Raw genomic sequence first — 19,619 nt, 5'->3', positions numbered from 1 at the left:
GAGGGAAATAAAGCCGACACACACACACACACACACACACACAGAGAGAAACAGAGCTATATGGTGTTTATATCACGCGGCGGCCGCTGGGTTTAAGTGTGTCCGTTTGCGTTTGAACAGAGCCGGCGTTATCATAATCGCCTCCTGCCAACATGACAGCACCTGAAAGTGATCCTGTCATTTTATTTACACCCAGGCCACTGTGTGATTTACTCCCACACACACACACACACACACACACACACACGCGGACGTTCTCCACTGCTAACTTCCCTAGCGAGCGCGGTCGAGTAGGTCGGATGACATCTTTTGATCAGAGCTGTCTGAAGAGATCAGAGCAGACGGGCAGGTAATAGATACCCAGCAACTAACCAAACAGCACTGCACTGCACTGTGTGTGTGTGTGTGCGTGTGTGTGTGTGCGTGTGTGTGCGTGTGTGTGTGTTTGTCACCTCTTTAGGACTTTTTTTTTCTGTCATAAACATAAACTGACCTTGGCAGGGCCAGTATAGTCGTCATGGAGACCAAAAACCTGGTCCTAATGAGGCAGGACCTTAACCTCGTTTGTGTTTAGGACTAAGACCGTGTTCAGACTGCATATGTAAACGCATCCCATCAGAATCTGATCTTCCTGAGGCGACTGTTCTAGACATGGTCTCGTCTGGTCTTCCACGTGAGTTTCTATGGTTACAGGCCACGCCCTCGTCCACCCACGGTCTGTTGTTGTCTCACCGTTTAACGTCCGTGTCTCTGGATCTACCGCACAGTCGAGCCGCGACAGACGCGTTCAGATCCAAACAGTAAAAATGTGTCAAAATCCGGATCAGAATCGAAACCACGTCCTTATGTGGTTTGAATCTCTTTGGACAAATCAGATCTCTTGTGTTTTTATCTGTTCACATTGGCAAAAAGGTCTTAGGGAAATGTCCTGTCTGCATTTAACCTTTATTCCTTTATGAGGAACCTTCTTACATTAGAGCGGACGCTGTTTATGGTTAAGGTTGGTTAACCTGTGTGTGTGTGTGTGTAAACCATCACTTTGTCTTGTCTTGACTTCAAAGGGCTTTTTTAGAGCTTTGTGTTACACTTAGGTCTAAGTTAAGGGTTAAGGGTTAAGGGTTTCGGCATTTACTTGTGATGGTTAAAGTTATGAGTGTCCTCAGTGAGAATGCTGTGTGAGAATGTGTGTGTGTGTGTGTGTGTGTGTGTGTGTGTGTCACAAGTCAGACTTGGACCGAAAATAACTTGATAATTAGCTGCCTCACACACACACACACACACACACACACACACACACACACACACAGTTAAAAGTCAGTGCGTGGGTGTAAAGTTGACTTTCAAACTCATTTGAGAAGAAACGGAGAATCTCCTTTATTCCTAAATAAATACAGCTCTCTCTCACGCACACAGACACACAGACACACACACACACACACACACACACAGACACACATAGACACACACAGTGAGTGTGTCAGTAGCTGTTCAGCCCACACTACACACCCTTGTATTGGCACTGTAACAGCAGCATGTAAATACACTGTCAGCAGCTCCACAGTTTGAGTGGCACCGGGAGATGATTAGCCAGGCTAACGCTGGTCTCTCTCTCACACACGCACACACACACACACACACACGCACACACACACACACACACTCACACACACACACACACACACACACACACACACACTGCTACAGCAGGATCTGTGTTTGTGAATAATTGCAGTATTTCAGTGATGTTGCGACGGCGCTGCAGCCACAGACAGACTCACTAACTGTTGCCACTCCACATCTAATCTCCCCTCTCTCATCCCTCGCTCTCATCCCTCGCTCTCTCTCTCTCTGTCTCTCTCTCTCTCTCTCGCCACTACTATGTACTGTATATGCTAATATTATCTCAAGCGCTGTGAAAAGCTCATGCGGTTCATTACCACTTATCAGCGCGGGGGGAGAGAGAGTAGCACATGAGAGTGATTCACTCGCAGGTAAAGTACATAAAAGACCTGAGAGAAGTGGAAACTGAACACACGTGAGGTAATAAAACATCGAACTGCTGCAAACACTGCGACATTAGTGCATTCATGTTCGTGCTCGTCGCTGCTGTGTCGTAACACAGCGTTCAAGTGGCACTTCAGGTGTTTGGAGGTTTGTTTGGAAACGGCCGAAAACAACACACATGACGTCTTAACAACATGTTAACGGTGTTATTTCACTGTTACATGAACTCTGTCATCAGGAAACTGAAGTCTGTAAACCACTCACTCTCCCACACCAAAGTCCAGAGAGAAAACACAGGAGCTGCTGGTCCTCTGCTGCCTCGTGTGGTCACTTTGTGTCACTGAGGTCAATCTGAATGAAGGATTTTAAAGGCTGAATTCATGAAATCAGACGTTTGAACTCAGTGATGGAGGCAGCGGTGGAGAAACAATTAACACGTGATATTCCACTGATGCCGTAAACACGTTACACGTGTGTGTGCGTGTGCGTGTGTGTGTGTGTGTGTGTGCGTGTGCGTGCGTGTGTGTGTGTGCAGAGGGGTGCAGACGCTCAGAGGAACAGCTCAATTCGTCAGGCGTCTGGGTCGATCGAACGCCTCCTGGGGATCAATGCCATGCCTCGCCTGTCCCATGGCGCTCGCTGCACACGTGTGTGCGTCTGTGTGTGTGTGTGTGTGTGCTCCCTCTTTGACCACTCTCTCTCTCTCTCTCTTTCTCTGCACACACACACACACACACACACACACACACGTGCAGTGAGAGAGCACCGCACCAATTTGTCTGTGCATGTCAAATCACAATAATTAAGCTTTATCGATCTGAGATTCAATTAACTTCATTAACGCCGGGGCCGCACTGGTGATTGTGGAGATTAGTGTGTGTGTGTGTGTGTGTGTGTGTGTGTGTGTGTGTGCTGTATATAAGATGAAAGTGAGAGCGTGAAATGTCATATATGACATAATATACAATACACTGTGGAGATATTTGTATAAATGTCACCTATATGTGATTTATTATTATTATTATTATCACGTACATTTTATGAAGAAATAGGTTTAAAGAACAAGTAAGTTTTATACGATATGTGATGTCATTCATATTTAGACACTAATGTACTCATTGACATGACCCAAAAATATCCCTGCAAACATTCAAAAATAATACAGATATGACTGTAAATGATTGGCTACATTGTGCATAAATTTGCTTTCATCATAATTTAGTGTATATTCTGATTTGGGTCACGATTGTTTAATAGTTCTGATAAAATTGGGTCCTGAGATAGAAAGTTTATTTCTTATATTATTACATTATTACATTCTCTGTCTCTCAAAAATGTCATCTTTCTTTCTTCTGATTTTGGAGACATTTTTGTAGATTTGAAAGGTTATTAAGTTTCCATGTATTAGCAATAACCGTTACAATTCGATGATGTGCAACCGATTTAGTCAAAGCTCCGCCCCCAAAACACTAGAGGTTGTTTCCGTAGGTTTTTTTAGTATCGTAAACAAAGTTAATATCTATCTTTTTATGACTTATTACTAACATGAATATATGAATATTTACTGACTTAAAATCTGATTTTGTTTAACAATAACAGGATCATAATTAGCGCGGTTAAGAAGATAATTATGATGTAAGGTTTTTTTTCCCCGTGACCCCCCCCCCCCCCCACACACACACACAAACACACACACACACACACACACACACACACACACAGTGCAGTGAGAATCTGTGGTTAGTGCAGCAGAAGTAAACACTGTGGTTGTGGCTCTAAGTGGTTATATAAGCATGATAAAGTGTTTCCTAACGTAACATCTGCACAGTGTAGAGACACTTTCTCACAATCACAGCTTTAGAATCTGACTAAGCATTTATACACACACACATATATATACACACTGTGTTTACACTGTGTGTATATATATGTGTGTGTACATATACATATATGAGTTTAAACGACTCACTGCAAATAAAAAAGCAGCAGATTTGTAATTTCTGTCACAAACAAATGTGATGATTTTTTCTTTTTTTTCCTTCTGAAAATGTGATCAAACCAAATCCTCCGCCCAGCTGACAGTTCATCTGGTGCTCGCTCTCTCTCTCTCTCTCTCTCTCTCCCTCCCCCCCTCTCTCTCTCTCTCTGCTAATTAAAAGAGCACCTGCATACCTGGTGTGTGTTTGGCCCTGACTGCTCGTGTGTGTATGTGTGTGTGTTCTTGTTTTTCTTACCTCTGTAGGACCTTAGTCCTCATGGAGACCAAAACCTGGTCCTATTGAGGCAGAACCTAATTTTATGAGGAACTTGGTTAAGATTAGGACTAAGATTTAAACTGTGGTTACAGGTTAAGGTTAGTGTTAGCTGCACAAACCTGTGTGTGTGTGTGTGTGTGTGTGTGTGTGTGTGTGTTTGCGTGTGTGTGTGTGTGTGTTTGCGTGTGTGCGTGTGTGTGTGTGTGTGTGTGTGTGTGTTTGCGTGTGTGTGTGTGTGTGTTTGCGTGTGTGTGTGTGTGTGTTTGCGTGTGTGTGTGTGTGTGTGTGTGGCCTCAGTCTTGACTGCCTTCCAAACTCTTCCTCTCTCCTTCTCTCCTGCAGCCTTCTCTCCTTCTTCCTTTCATCTTAAGAAACAAACGTGCACACGCTCAATTCTCCACAGAAATATTGTTCTTTATCTTTTCCCATGAACGCGATCGACAAACTCACGTCAAGTCTGAACTCGTCTGAAAACTCTGTCTGTCTGTCTGTCTCTCTCTTTTATTTTGACCTTCACCTGCTTCAGATGCAGGAGGTTTTTCTCTGAATCTTCCAGATCATTAAGGAAAGCGTGACCTCGTCCTCCTCACCTGACATTGAAATGATTTCCTTCTGCTTTTTGTGATTTACATTTTTAAACACTTTTGCACACTGCCGTGTTCTCTGGTATTTCAGCTTCTTAAATGTTCCTGCTTTCTTTCTTTGCTCCATTTGACAAAAGAAATCATTCAAAACTGAATCATTTTGCTTTTAAAACGAATCGAGACATTTAAGATGGTCATAGTGTCACATGGTCCAGGTTTGACGAACACAGATCAACGTAAAATAGCTCTATACTATATATATTCAATATTCAAACATCACATCAAAACGACAGAGGTTTCCTTGAATTAGTAGCAAGATTCATTTAGACATTGTTGTGTTTGTTTTTAGGTGGAAAACAGGATTAAACTTGAAGATAAATAAATATATTTATTGCCACAATGAGCTGTAAAGCGTCTGCATGTACAGAACATGCAGATTAGCTTTAGTTTATATAAAGCATCTGAAACAGAACACAATCATAATTCCTGTATCACTGTGTATCATCCTGTCACGTTTGAAAAATATTAATAATATTAATATTATGTTGTTATGTTTCCCAGCGAGCGTTTGGTGACACACACACACACACACCCACGTGCGATATCTGTCACACTTTTACTGATATCTGTCCAATTTTTACCGATATCCGTCGCAATTTTACTGATATCTGTCGCATTTTTACCGATATCTGTCACATTTTTACTTATATTTGTAGAAATTTTACTGTTATTTGTCGCATTTTCACCAATATCTGTCGCAATTTTACTGATATCTGTCGCATTTTTACCGATATCTGTCACATTTTTACTGATATTTGTCGGAATTTTACAGATATCTGTCACATTTTGACCTATATCTGTCGCAGTTTTACCGATATCTGTCCCAATTTTACCGATATCTGTCAAATTTTTACCGATATCTTTTGCATTTTTACCGATATCTTTCCCAATTTTACCAATATCTGTCACATTTTTACCGATATCTGTCCCAATTTTACCGATATCTGAGAAATTGTTACTGACATTTGTCACATTGAGCTTTGATAATAAAATTAAAAACGTGTCACTGTGTATCATCCTGTCACGTTTAAAAAACAACAGCATCCCTTTTATGTTGTTATGTTTCCCAGCGAGCGTTTGATGACACGCTGAACGCAGCCAGGTCCAAAATAAATCCACACACACACACAGAGTGAGACTGTAATCAACGCTGTGCATATTTTATCATGTCACATAACAACAGCAGGCAGCTGTGGTTCAACCTAAACACACTCTGCTGCCTTTTCATGTCATTGTGTCCATAAATTGTTAACACCAAGAGCAATTAAACGCCCAAATGTTCACATGTTTTAACGCCGGTTCAGTGGATTTGGAAGCACAAACCGCACCGTTTCCTCCCTGATCCTCCATTTATATACATCACAGGTACACACGTGTACGATTAAAGGCTGTTCTTATCACACAAAGGTTCGTTTGAAGGGGAGTGGAAGCGCGTGTGTGTGTGTGTGTGTGTGTGTGTTTTAAACATCGATGTTTGGCCTCGGCGAGAGCGTCGAGCTGCCGCATTGTTCTCTTAAACAGCTGTCGTTTTGGCTGATTCAGAACAGATGGCACGTACATGTGGGTCTGCTCGGCTGCGTGTGCGTACATACGGGCGGACGGGAGGGTGTGTGTGCGTGTGTGCGTGTGTGTGTGCGTGTGCGTGTGCGTGTTATAACATCCATAAAACGTTGAAAAGCTGAACTGCATCACGGAGGTTTTTACAAGATCCTTGTACGTCAATAAAGTAAAGGAAGCCACAGTAACTCTCGCGCGGCGCAGATTAGGATCAGGTGACCCTGCTGTGTGTGTGTGCGTGTGTGTGCGTGCGTGTGTGTGTTTGTGTGTGTGTGTGAGTGAAGGGTTTCAAACGGAGGCTTTTTAAAAAATAAAAATAAAAAAAATCGACTGAATGCTGGAGCAGACGTGAGCCCCTGAGATCGTCGCCTGAAGGCAAACACTTGTTAGCAGTTACAGTGTGTGTGTGTGTGTGTGTGTGTGTGTGTGTGTGCGTGTGTGTGTGTGTGCGTGTGTGTGTGTGTGTGTGTGTGACGGGCTCGGGGATATCTGTGTCTCTGTGCATCTGTTTATCCCGCGGCGGTGTCGTATCATCGCCGATGGCAACCAGTGGCTTGACAGTGACAGAGACTCCTCTCTGTTGTGCTGCTGATGCAGAGCTAACGCACACACACACACACACACACACACACAGACACACAGGTACACACACACACACACACACACACACACACACGTCACACCGCTCAGCCGTGGATGGAAGTCCCTGTTTTTTGTTTTTCTCCACCAAACTGCAGCCGTTATCTCCTGCTGCTCGTCTGTTCCTCACGTTGTCGTGGAGAACGCGACACACTATTTACCCATCTGTGTGTGTGTGTGTGCATGTGTGATTGAGTGTGTGTGTGTGTGTGTGCATGTGTGATTGAGTGTGTGTGTGTGTGTGTGTGTGTGTGCCACGCCCGTCCCACTGACCAGCTCGCTCTGTGTTTACATACCAGTCTGCGTGAGTGATGACCTGTTACACAGAGGAATGCGAGGCACGAGGCTGCTGATGTTCACACCTACACTCTTCTTCTTCTTCTTCTTCTTCTTCTTCTTCTTCTTCTTCTTCTCCTTCTTCTTCTCCTCTGTCTGTGTAGCTGTGAATAACAAGTTGTTATTGAGAAAATTCTGCATTCAAGAGAGCGTTTATTGTTATTACACTGCGAGGAACGTCTGTCTGTTTGCTTGACACACTTCTTACTGACGCCGGTGTGTGCAGTGACGACTTTGACGGTGTAAGAGGAGGGGAACGTGTACGGCGCTGGAAAGTTTTTTACCTGGAAATACTGTTTTCAAGGAGAAGCCGCCAAAAGTTTCGCGTCACGTCGGCTTTTCATTCGCAAACAATGGACACGTTATGGTGTTTGTACACAGACGTGAACGTGGGTCACGACCGTTTCATCCGTTTTCAAGCTCCATCATTCGTGATCCAGACAATTCTGAGAAACGTGGAGCTCGTGTTCCAGCGACACGACTCCAAACTGCTGAGCTTGTAGCACAGATCCCGTGAGTTTTAGTCAGATATCGCTCTATACTCACAAGACTGAAGTCTGTGATATCTTAAGGAAATATCAGACTCTTTATTTCGCCTGTTTCACATTTATAATTGTGTGTAATTTGAAAAACATGAACTGTGCCTTTAATGTGAAAGCACAATCACGTAGGATTTATTCTCCCGCTGTTGTTTTACCTTTGTGACACAAAAACAGAGCAAAACAAAAGCCTTTTCTCTGTGTGATTTCCACTCTGTTCTCCTTAAAGTGGAGGAAACTGAATATAAATTGAAAGCCTGGAGCCCGGCCCCTGAAGCTAAACTGTAAATAATAACTCTAAACTTTTTCTAATCTCGGGTAATTGAAGCAAATGGCTTTTGCGCGCGGAGGTTTGTCGCAGGCAAACGTACACGCATTCATTTTTATTTACGAGGAAGGCGAGGGCTGAGCGGCGTAATGAGTGAAAACGCATGCTTAATTTAAATGGCGAGTGTGTCTGTTAGGGAACGCATTAGAGTCTGCAGAGGAAGTGTGCCACGTATTAATTGACAGACAGGAACCGCTGTCTCCGAGGTTGATACAAGTAATTTATTACTTCAGAAACGAATGCCACCGCCAGAATGTGCTTCATTAATTTCAAATTTAGTTTTAATTTCAAGCTGTTGCCCCTTGAGAAGAATAAGGTGGCGAGTCCTATTTGAAGACATTTCCCCTTCCCCTCCCTCCATTCTTCTCCTTCCATCCTCCACCTCTCTCTTTATTTTTCTCTCTGATTTTCTGCAATACAGAACAAAGACCCGGGGTGGGCAGGGGGGAGGAGAATGGGAGGGGGGAGGTGACTTGATTCCAATTTGAAAACAATGTGGGGTTCAAAACATGGGGAAGTTAAGACTGAATTACTTTGGCGGTTCATGACAGGACACTCTCGGTCTGCGAGTGTCACCGGATGATTGCTCTCTTTCCTCTGGAGAAAGTGTGAATGCCAGTATCTTGGGTTTCTATCACTCCCCCCGCCGCTCAGTGATGAAACATAAATGTCTGTCAGATATGCTGTCAGTGTATCGCTAACAAATCTCCTTCTGTTTGTTATTCTCTCCGTCTGAACAGCGTACGTCCCCGAAGACGAGAAGGAAGCAGCACTCATGGACGAGGACCTGGACGGAGACGACTCTGCACAGGAAGGCGATGAACCAGCAGCCAAGTTCCTCTGTCAGGACAAGGACTACCTTCTGAAGGACAGACCAGGATCCACCGGCTTCCACGACTCCCCCAGTGCTGCGGATTTTTCCGGTCAAGAACTGGACAGCGAGTCTCATGTGAGCGAATCCAGTGACAGAATGTCAGACTTTGAGAGTTCGTCACTTAAGAACGAGGACGATGTCCTCCTCTCTAAAGATCCCCCAAACGCTCTGTCCCTGTCTTCCCCGTCCGTCCTCATGGCCGCTGTCAATGCCACCGCGGCAGTCAGTGGAGATGAGGCCATGTTAGCCACGACAGGATCCGTGGCGGACAGCCTGGAAAAGATGAAGGCTATTTACACCTCTTTCTTGACCAACTCCTATTGGTCCACACTGAATCTGAACCTGAGCCAGCCCCCTGCAGAAAAACCCCCGCGCAGTCACAGCAGCAGCAGCAGTAGCAGCAGCAGCAGTAGCTGTGGGAGTGGCGGCTACGACTGGCACCAGACAGCGATGGCTAAATCCCTGCAGCACGCCTCGCAGAACCACCACCACAACAGACTGGGCCTGGTTCAGCACCCCACGGTGGCTGTGTCCACAGCCTCCATAGAACCGAACCTCTTCAGCACTGTCCAGCTGTACCGACAGAGCTCCAAGCTCTACGGCTCCATATTCACGGGCGCCAGCAAATTCCGCTGTAAGGACTGCAGTGCAGCCTACGACACGCTGGTGGAGCTCACGGTGCACATGAACGAGACGGGCCACTACCGCGACGATAACCACGAGACGGACAGCACGGGTGCTAAGCGGTGGTCCAAACCCAGAAAGCGTTCCTTGCTGGAGATGGAGGGGAAGGAGGACGCACAGAAAGTGCTGAAGTGCATGTACTGTGGGCACTCGTTTGAATCCCTTCAGGACTTAAGTGTCCACATGATCAAGACGAAACATTACCAGAAAGTGCCTCTGAAAGAGCCGGTTACACCCATGGCAGCTAAGATTATCTCCACGGCTCGAAAGAGAGCCCCCATTGAACTGGACATCCCTAGCTCGCCGGACTCTAATGGAGGGACCACACCTAAGCCAATGTCCCTCACCGACTCTAATGACATTCTCCAGAAGGTTGCTAACCCTTACATCACACCAAACAACCGCTATGGACACCAGAATGGTGCCAGCTATGCCTGGCAGTTTGAATCCAGAAAGTCACAGATCCTCAAATGCATGGAGTGCGGAAGCTCCCATGACACGCTACAAGAGTTAACTGCTCACATGATGGTGACTGGACACTTTATTAAAGTCACCAACTCCGCTATCAAGAAAGGGAAGCCCATTATCGAGTCCCCCATCTCAGTCCCAACATCTAATTCAACAATTGAAGAAAAGTTCCAGTCTGTTCCTCTGGCTGCCACAACGTTCTCTCCTCCACCTGCTCCTGTGCCTCCTCCCACCAGCATCTCCCCCATTGCCATGGCTGTGGAGATAAAAAAGGAGGAAAAGGAGGAGGAATGTACTAAAGAGCCCATCGTCAACAACGGTAATATTCTTAGCAAGGAGAAGAAGGCGGGGGCTGAGGAGGAACCAGATGAGAAGTTTGATATCTCTTCAAAATACTCCTATCTGACTGAAGAGGACCTGGACGCCAGTCCAAAAGGGGGTCTTGATATCCTCAAGTCGTTGGAGAACACGGTGACATCAGCCATTAACAAAGCCCAGAATGGCGCTCCAAGCTGGGGTGGATATCCCAGCATCCATGCAGCCTATCAGCTTCCAAACATAATGAAGCTCTCTCTGGGAAATTCTGGGAAGAGCTCTCCCCTCAAATACATGTTCCCTCCAGGGGAGATCCTCTCCCCGAGTGCCAAGAACCAGCCACTAATCTCTCCTCCCAGCTGCCAGACATCTCCTTTACCCAAAAACAACTTCCACGCCATGGAGGAACTTGTCAAGAAAGTGACAGAGAAAGTGGCCAAGGTTGAGGAGAAGATGAGAGAGCCCAGTGGGGTCGTGAGGGGATCTCCTCTGAGACACGCCACGCCCTCACCTTGCAACAGTGAGGCGGGGGACTCTGCACGAGGAGAGTCTCCAAAAGCAAACCGAGCAGAGGGGTGTAAAACTCCTGAAAATACAAACGGGGAGAAGGTTGTAGGAAATGGAGCCAATCACGGAGAATCAAATGGAGACATTTCCATAAAAGAGTCTGTGGAGAACGGAGTAGAGTCATCGGCCGTGACTTCACCTCAGTCTTCCTCGTTAACGGGCAGCACTGCTATCATCACAGACCATCCACCTCCAGAGCAGCCATTCATCAACCCTCTCAGCGCGCTGCAGTCTGTAATGAACGTCCACCTGGGGAAGGCGGCAAAACCGGCCTTACCTTCCTTAGACCCCATGAGCATGCTGTTCAAGATGAGCAACAGTCTGGCAGAGAAAGCAGCGGTGGCAGCTTCAACCCCACCAGCACAGACCAAAAAGCCCAGTAATGATCACTTGGATCGCTACTTTTATCAACAGCATCTAAACAACGACCAGCCCATCGATCTCACCAAAGGCAAACACGCTGACAAAAACGGCAGCGGTGGTTCGACAACACTATCTTCAGCTGCTTCCACCCCGTCCTCACTCCCTCCCCCGTCCACCGTCACCATGACCAAAGCTTCAGCTGCAGTAGCCTCCTTCATGTCCTCCTCCCCTTTGAGGGAAAACGCCCTGTCGGACATCTCCGACATGTTGAGGAACCTGACAGAAAGCCATGCTCTCTCCAAGTCCTCCACGCCCACCAGCCTGTCCGAGCGCTCCGACATCGAAGGTATCACACAGGACGATACGGAAGACGTCCTGCCCTCCCAGAAACGTAAAGGTCGCCAGTCAAACTGGAACCCTCAGCACCTTCTCATCCTGCAGGCCCAGTTTGCGTCCAGTCTGAGACAAACAAATGACGGCAAGTACATCATGTCAGACCTGAGCCCACAGGAGAGAATGCACATCTCTCGATTCACTGGCCTCTCAATGACCACGATATCCCACTGGTTGGCTAATGTCAAGTACCAGCTAAGGAGAACGGGTGGCACCAAGTTCTTGAAAAACTTGGACTCGGGCCACCCGGTGTTCTTCTGCAGTGACTGCGCCTCGCAGATCCGCTCGCCGTCCACCTACGTCAGCCACTTGGAATCCCACTTGGGCTTCCGTCTGCGAGACTTGGCCAAGCTTTCCGGGGAGCAGCTGCTCAGCCAGATTTCGCAGCACCATCAACAGCAACGCCACACCAAAGGACTATCTGAAAAGCTGCTCTCCAGTCTCCACTTGTCCACCCACCCTTTACCGTCCTCTCTACCCATCTCCCTTGCATCTTCCTTGACCACCTCCCTGTCCTCAACTAAATCCCCACCGCCGTCCCCCGGCGACGACAACGACGACAGCGGGGCCACGTACCAGTGCAAGCTCTGCAACCGGACTTTTGCGAGCAAGCACGCTATCAAGCTTCACCTGAGCAAGACTCACGGGAAGTCGCCCGAGGACCACCTCATGTACGTGTGTGAGCCGGACAAACAGTAGCACCGGCTGGGGACAAAAACACGCTGCACTCTTTCGTAATGGCTCACTGTCTTTTTGCTCTTTATCCTTTTATAGACTTTTCTTGGGAAGAAAAGAAAGGATTCATAATGTGACGGAACTGCACAAAGATGCCATACAACTACTGCTTTACATTTTTTGGCACATGGTTTTCAATTTTGTGTTTTTTTTTTCGTGTCAGTGTGAGGTCGACTCACTCTGGTCTAAACCACTTGGATCTCCGACGATCCGAGTGCGCGAAGTGATCTCCTCGACAGGACCAGTGAACTTTTTCCGCTGTCGCTGAGAAGACGCAGTGAATGAAGGTTTTAAAAAAAGAAAAAGAGATTCTAAAAATGAACTGTGTGTATTTTGTGTACATGGAAATTAAGTTCCTTTTATATTTTGGCATCACGGGGGTGTGATACGCTGCATGCATAAATGAAAACAGTTGAGTTGAACTTTTTCTAACTAAACCTGGTGCACTTTTCATGATTTTGTTTTTCCCTTTTCATGTTTTCACTCTTCTGCTCGCTCTATCGTTGTTTTGTTTTTTTTATTATTTCTATTCGAACATTTTCGTGCTGAGGTCAGCGTTTAAGATTTAACCCTCTGAGTACGTCAAAGCACTTCTACACCTACGATCCAAACACGAGAGACCGAAGATTTGGGATTGGGAATAAGTGAAGCTATTGTGAGAATTCACATGTCGGCGATTCCTGTTTGAGCTGAAAGAGAAAAAGTTGTGGTGGTACGAGGTACTGACACAAAGTCGTAAAATATTACAATGACACAAAACAAATGTTTTATCAGAGATTGGATTTATAAAAACGAATCATTTTACTCTAGTGACGACCTCATTTGTGGTGCATCTGTCAATTTAGTCAATGGATCTTTTGTGTTTGCAGAAGTGGTGAAAATTTACGAGTTTCCTTGAATGGATCTCGTAGCTGCTGCTGGAGAATTGGCAAATAATTCCATCAAATAAACAAATGGAGTGCCCTTCCCTTGAATATAGTTATTTATTTTATTATTAAATGAAGCTTTAAATAGCTAAAATACGTTGGTTTTTTTTTTACAGTGTGTCCCCTCTGGCAGCCGTGTAGCTTTGTGTCAGTGCCTCACACAACCACACTTCAAAAAGCTTGAACTAATCTTTTCACACATGTCTGGAAGACGCTCACAGGACTCGACACAAGCACATTGTAGCAATGTGGTCAAAATGTGGTATGAAGAAAAAAGAAAAAGGAAAATCTTAAGTCTTTTACTTTGGTCGATCAGGGACCTTTGTTCATTCAGGTCTGTGTAAAATATGTAAATAAAAACCTATAAAAAAAAAATAATTCCTGTCTAAATTATGCATCATTTCTATATTTTTAATTTAAAAGGATTATGACTATCTGCTGGTGCACAGTATATGAGGACATAAATGAAATTGTTTTGCACAATAGTTTTATAAATGTGTTATTTAATCAAAATGGGGGGAGAAAAAAACTGGTAAGGTAACAAAGGGATGACGCCGGGTGATTCTTTTCATTCTGACTCGTGCTCAAAGGGTTAAAGACACTTCTGTTCATGTGCCGCTGTATGAACACTAAAAAGATATTAAAGGTTGTACAAAAAAAGATGTTACTTTATGAAGATATTTCACATGTAAACTGTTATTTATAAGCACTCTTGGTTGTTTCATATTGGTGAATGCCTTTTTGATGATGATTCTTATTATTTGGTTTTGTATTTTTTTTGTTTGTTTCTTTTTTTCCGTCTTAATTGCTCTGCCATGATTCCACACTGCAGCTTTATCTTTTACGGGATATGAAAGGTAACCATGGTTACGCTAACCCCCTTGAGTGACAAGTCCTGCTACGTGTCTGGCAGTTCATTTGCTGAAGTAAACTGACAGCTGCCAGTGTCGAGAAATGTTTAAAAAAAAAAAACAAAAAAAAAAGAGGAAAAGAGAAAAAAAATAAAATCCTTATGTGTAAAATATTGGCATGTAAACAGCAGCACAGATGGTGTGATGCATCCTGCGCTGTTTGTCTTTTTCATTTGGTTCTTTGGTTTTTCTGTTGTTGTTGTTCTTGACAATGAGCTCCCATTATATGACTTCATATAACCTTGTTTTCTACTGCAGCATTAAAAAAAGGAAACAGTTTTTTGCAATAATGTGTCTGTGTGTGTGTCAGTGTGTGTGTGTGCGTGTGTATCTTTGTGTCGCGGCTATCAATTATGGGCTGTGCTGTTCAGTCCTTAATGAGCACATTAGACTGGGAGTGTGTCAGCGAGTGTCTGTGACGAGCCGCAGACGACTTTACTGTGAGTGTTAGCGGCGGGGGAGGCTAACGCACACACACACACACACACACAGAGGAGTCTGCTTTCATTTGGACGGCGTAAACAAAGCCTCATCTCCAACAGGAAGCAGCTGAACTTAACCCCTTCCTCCAGAAATGAGGTTCTGTCTCATTAGGACCAGGTTTTGGTCGAGTGGTCCCAAAGAGGGAGAAAATACAAGAACACACACACACTGTCATTGTTGGACACAATCACAGACAAAATTAAAGGTGTGTGCGGGTCAAGGGTCAGACGAGGTCAAATCATGTAAAAGTGAGTTTATGGATGAAATCACTTACATTTATTATGGAGCTTTTTATGACGTCATAGCTCCTCCTCCTCCTCAACATGGGTGGAGTCGTCACAGCACGTGGTTCTAACAGACTCCTCTGTTAAATGTTGACATTTTTATGAACGTTAATGTCTTTTTAACATTGATCTACATTTGGACATTGTTGCCTTTGACGTCGCCCTCACGACTCTTCAGTGACGACGCTCTCTGACCAATCAGTGACCGGCGCTCTGTTGATGTCACATTTTAGCATTTAGCAGGGGCTAACAAAAAGCAGCAGGTTCTATCACTGATGGAGACGCAACATTAGCGATTTAGCCCTGGAATAACCTCAGACGAGCTAAATGCTAACATTGAAAGACTGTTTTAGAGTCACATAAACATCGATTGAACATAAATGTAGACGAGCAGAGTAAATATTATGAAACTTTCTGAATGATTTTCCAGTGAAATCAGCAGTAAAATCATCTCTGACCTGATTTCATCGGCTCTGTTTTCCAGTAGTTTTCCATAGTAGTCACTTAACTAATATCTTAGCTAATAATTTAGCTGTAATCAGTAATTCTTTGAAAGGTTTTCGAGGTCATTGATGTGTGGTACAGTAAGTGAGTCAATGAAGACATAATATTAACTCACAGGACAAATACAACGGTTTAACAGACACGTTCTATCCCCAGCAAATCTAAGGCTACGGACGCACAGAACTGCGACATATCTGAGCCACGTCTCGTTATAACAAGATTGTTTTCTTTCAGTTTAAAGTCAGATTGATTGATTGATGGTTGCAGGATGGTTCACATCTGCAACAAGAACTTTATCTCTCAGTAAATCAATGTTTGAAGACCCTGAACCTCAGACACCTCCAGACTCATTATGAGCAGAAACTTTGTCTTTATGACTTTGAATGGAGTCGCCACAGATCCAAACCTCCTTTTTGGATCAAATCACAGAGGTTTCATATCAGCAAAATAACAAAGGAACTTAAATAACATGAAAACGTACAAAACCGTTGAATAAAACAACAACAATAGTGGCTGAGACACTGACCCTCCTGCTGATTATGACAGAAAATCACTCATGAAATGATTACTTTATTTCCTGTTATGGAGGGATTTGCGTATTAAATAAAGAAACTTGAACATAATCTGTGTAAGTCAGTGATTCTCAGTCCTGGTCCTGGAGACCCTGCACTGCCCTGCAGGTTTCAGATGTTTCCCTGCTCCAACAAACACCTGAGTCAAATAAATGGGTCGTTACCAGACTTTTTACAGAGTTTACTGATGAGCTGACGATTTGAATCAGGTGTGTTGGAGCAGGGAAACATCTGACACATGCAGGGAGAGCCAGGACTCAGAAACACTGGTGAGAAGGTCCTTTAAATATGTTGATTTAGTCATATTTCTGCACGTCCAGAGCTGTGATGAACCTGCAACTGTATTGTGATCATCATAGACTGGAGCAGGTGCAGGTGTACATTTTATCAAGTTATCTTTAAAAGCTAAAATCAGTCTGTCGCTGTGTCACTGCTGGCAGCCATGTTTTCAGTGAAGGTGACACACTTTAAAATAAACACACACACACGCACACACACACACACTCTCTGCAGGGGCGCACAACATAAACAACTTTGCGAAGAACAAACTAGTAATTTTCTCCTCCTCCTCCACATAAATACACTCATAGATGGACACACACACACACACACACACCTGCACAGCCAGGTATAGAGGGACTTCATCCACAGTGACAAGGTGTCACAGTGTGTGAAAATGTCAGCCGTCAACAGTCTGACACCATATTTAAAGCTCTCATTAGCCTCAAAGAAAATATGCGTGAAATTGAAGAGTAAGAAAGTCATTTTCTCTCTCGCTCTCTCGTCACATGCAGCAGGAAGAGACGGCGGCTTATTAAAGTTCAACAATAATGTGCAGGAGACAGAGGCTTCCACTACTACACACACACACATACACACGCACACACACACACACACACGCACACACGGACTCACTGTGACCCAGTGTAATCATAACGTGCACTAAACTGCATTTGTTACAGTCAGTGAAGTAAAATGAGTAAACGCTGATTATCTTCAGACAACAACAACTTTCTCCTCCTTTTAAATCATTTATTTAAAGTCTCTTCACGCATTATGTATTTATATATATATATATATATATATATATATATATATATACACAAAATAATGTGTGTGAAAACATGGATAAAATGTTTTCACACCAAATCCCATAGAGAAAATCAGTGATTTTACCTCACAGGGACACAGGAGCTGCTGGTCCTCTGCTGCCTCGTGTGGTCACTTTGTGTCACTGAGGTTAATCTGAACGAAGGATTTCAAACGCCAAATTCCCAAAATAATATATTTGAAGTTAGTGATGGAGGCATCAGTGGATCAACAGCTCCTGTGTGTGTGATGTTAAAATGGAGAGTTTTCTCAATGGGGTTTGGTGTGGAGGGCGAGGGCGTGGTTTCTAACGTCCGTTTCTTCTCAGCAAAGACTCTTAAATGATGAGTTTAAGTGACAAACATATTCTTAAGAGATTATTTTAGTTGAGTCTTTTGTTTGTTGGCTCAAATCTGCTTTTTCCCGTTTGTCATTTAAAAAAAAAGAACTTTCCCTTTGAACACTGTGGAGTGTATTATGCCAGAGTGTAAAAGTGGACGTGTGATTTAGATTTCGCCCGCGTGGCTGTGGCTGTGTGTGACAGAGAAAGAGAAAGAGATAGAGAAAGAGAAGGAGAAAGAGAAAGAGAAAGAGAAAGAGAAGGAGAAAGAGAAGGAGAGCCCAGGTGAGCAGAGGAGAATGGGGAACAGAGAAAGGAAATGAAGAGAAAGTGAGGAGGACAGGACTCTCTCCTGACGTGTCTTTGTGTAAGCAGGCGCTCGCTTGTACCCCGGCTTTATTTGTGTTATGCCGCGTGATTCCATTGTGCGCCGCAGAGCCAGCGAGCTTGTTCTCCTCTTGTGTTTCCCTCCCACCGGCCTCGTTCTTTAGATAAAGCTATCTGGATGTGCGGCGCACCTCGCTCAGATGCATGTGAGCGCATCACTATTGTGGAGGCTCCTCTCCGTGTTCCTGCACGATTGTGACGGTTGCTTTTGTTGCCGGCTACAATGAGGGTGTGGTGTGTTGGCACATGGACAGCACCTTCCTTCCTTCCTTCCTTCCTTCCTTCCTTCTCCACCACTACTATTAAGATGTTAATGTTCACTTGTTTCACGTCAAAGTCTGTAACGTCGTCCTGACAAACGTCGTGTAATCACGTTTAATTAATAATCTCACATGTTCGTGTGTTACAGGACACTGAAGCTCATGAGCACTTTAATGAATGAATGAATGAATGAATGAAGAGGCGACGCATTCACCTCACATTTAATCAAAGTCACGACTTCCTGACTTATTTTATTTTGTGAATGAATTCAAGCTTTTAAGGAACCAACTATTTGACTTGATTGTTTCGTTTTTCAATCACTACAATAAAAAACTTCAGTTTAATGAACATTTATTTCTATCAAACCACATTTTTCATTTGCAGATTTAACAATTCCTTTACTACGGAAGTCTATTAGGGACACAAAAACAGCATCAACAGCAAGTCTGAATTCTGAGATTAAAGTCAGACTTTAGTTTCACACCACAACAAAAAAGTCGTTACATAAAAATATAAATTATATTTCTATAGATTTTTTAAAAATAAAGTTGAATAAATAAGTAAGTCAATCAAAGCCGTTGTTTCTTCGTGGTGAAAACATCATACTGGACATCAGCAGTAACCGGTCGCTGTGATTGGCTCATTCAAAGAAGATCGTGGAACCTGAGTGGACAGTGACAGACTGAACCAGGAACCAGGTCTCTGGACTTCCTGCTCACTCTCTCCAAACAAAACACACGGAGGAAACTCAAGAGTATGAGGTCGAAATCACGTGGAAGATTAAATCATCTGAAGAGAAATATGGGATTAAATATGACGAGGAAATGCAGAAGGAAAAGAAGAAGACGGAAACGGTCGTTAAAGGTGCGTTTGTTTCGTTCTGGGACGTTGGATCACAGCATGAGGAGCACAGACTCTCGCTAAATACACCAGACACCAGATACAACTCTCTGACCAATCAGTGACCTTCAGTCTGATGATGTCACCTCGTCAGAGCAGGAAGTGTAAAAACAGCAGGTTCAGTCACTGATGGAGAAAAAAACCTCACATTAAAAACCTTAAAAACAGGAATAAAGTCTGTACATTTATCACATTTATCTCATTTATCACATTTATCTCATTTATCACATTTATCTCATTTATCTCATTTATCACATTTAT

The 19,619-nt window shown here is 44.1% G+C and overlaps 1 protein-coding gene across 2 annotated transcripts in view; it reads left to right on the top strand.

The window, feature by feature from the left end:
* The window catches only part of tshz3b (teashirt zinc finger homeobox 3b), a 47,480-nt gene extending 32,652 nt beyond the window's left edge, over positions 1-14,828 (top strand). For both annotated transcript variants that reach the window (XM_058628928.1, XM_058628927.1), the window contains exon 3: positions 9,043-14,828. In XM_058628928.1, coding sequence (XP_058484911.1) covers positions 9,043-12,665 — 3,623 coding nt within the window. In that variant the 3' untranslated portion in view covers positions 12,666-14,828. The remainder of the gene's footprint in view (positions 1-9,042) is intronic.
* Positions 14,829-19,619: the final 4,791 nt, after the last annotated feature.

The sequence above is a fragment of the Solea solea genome, chromosome 5 (genome assembly GCF_958295425.1).
Source record: "Solea solea chromosome 5, fSolSol10.1, whole genome shotgun sequence".
NCBI lineage: Eukaryota > Metazoa > Chordata > Actinopteri > Pleuronectiformes > Soleidae > Solea > Solea solea.
Note: the sequence above shows the minus strand (reverse complement) of the source record. Positions and strands in the feature narration are given on the sequence as shown.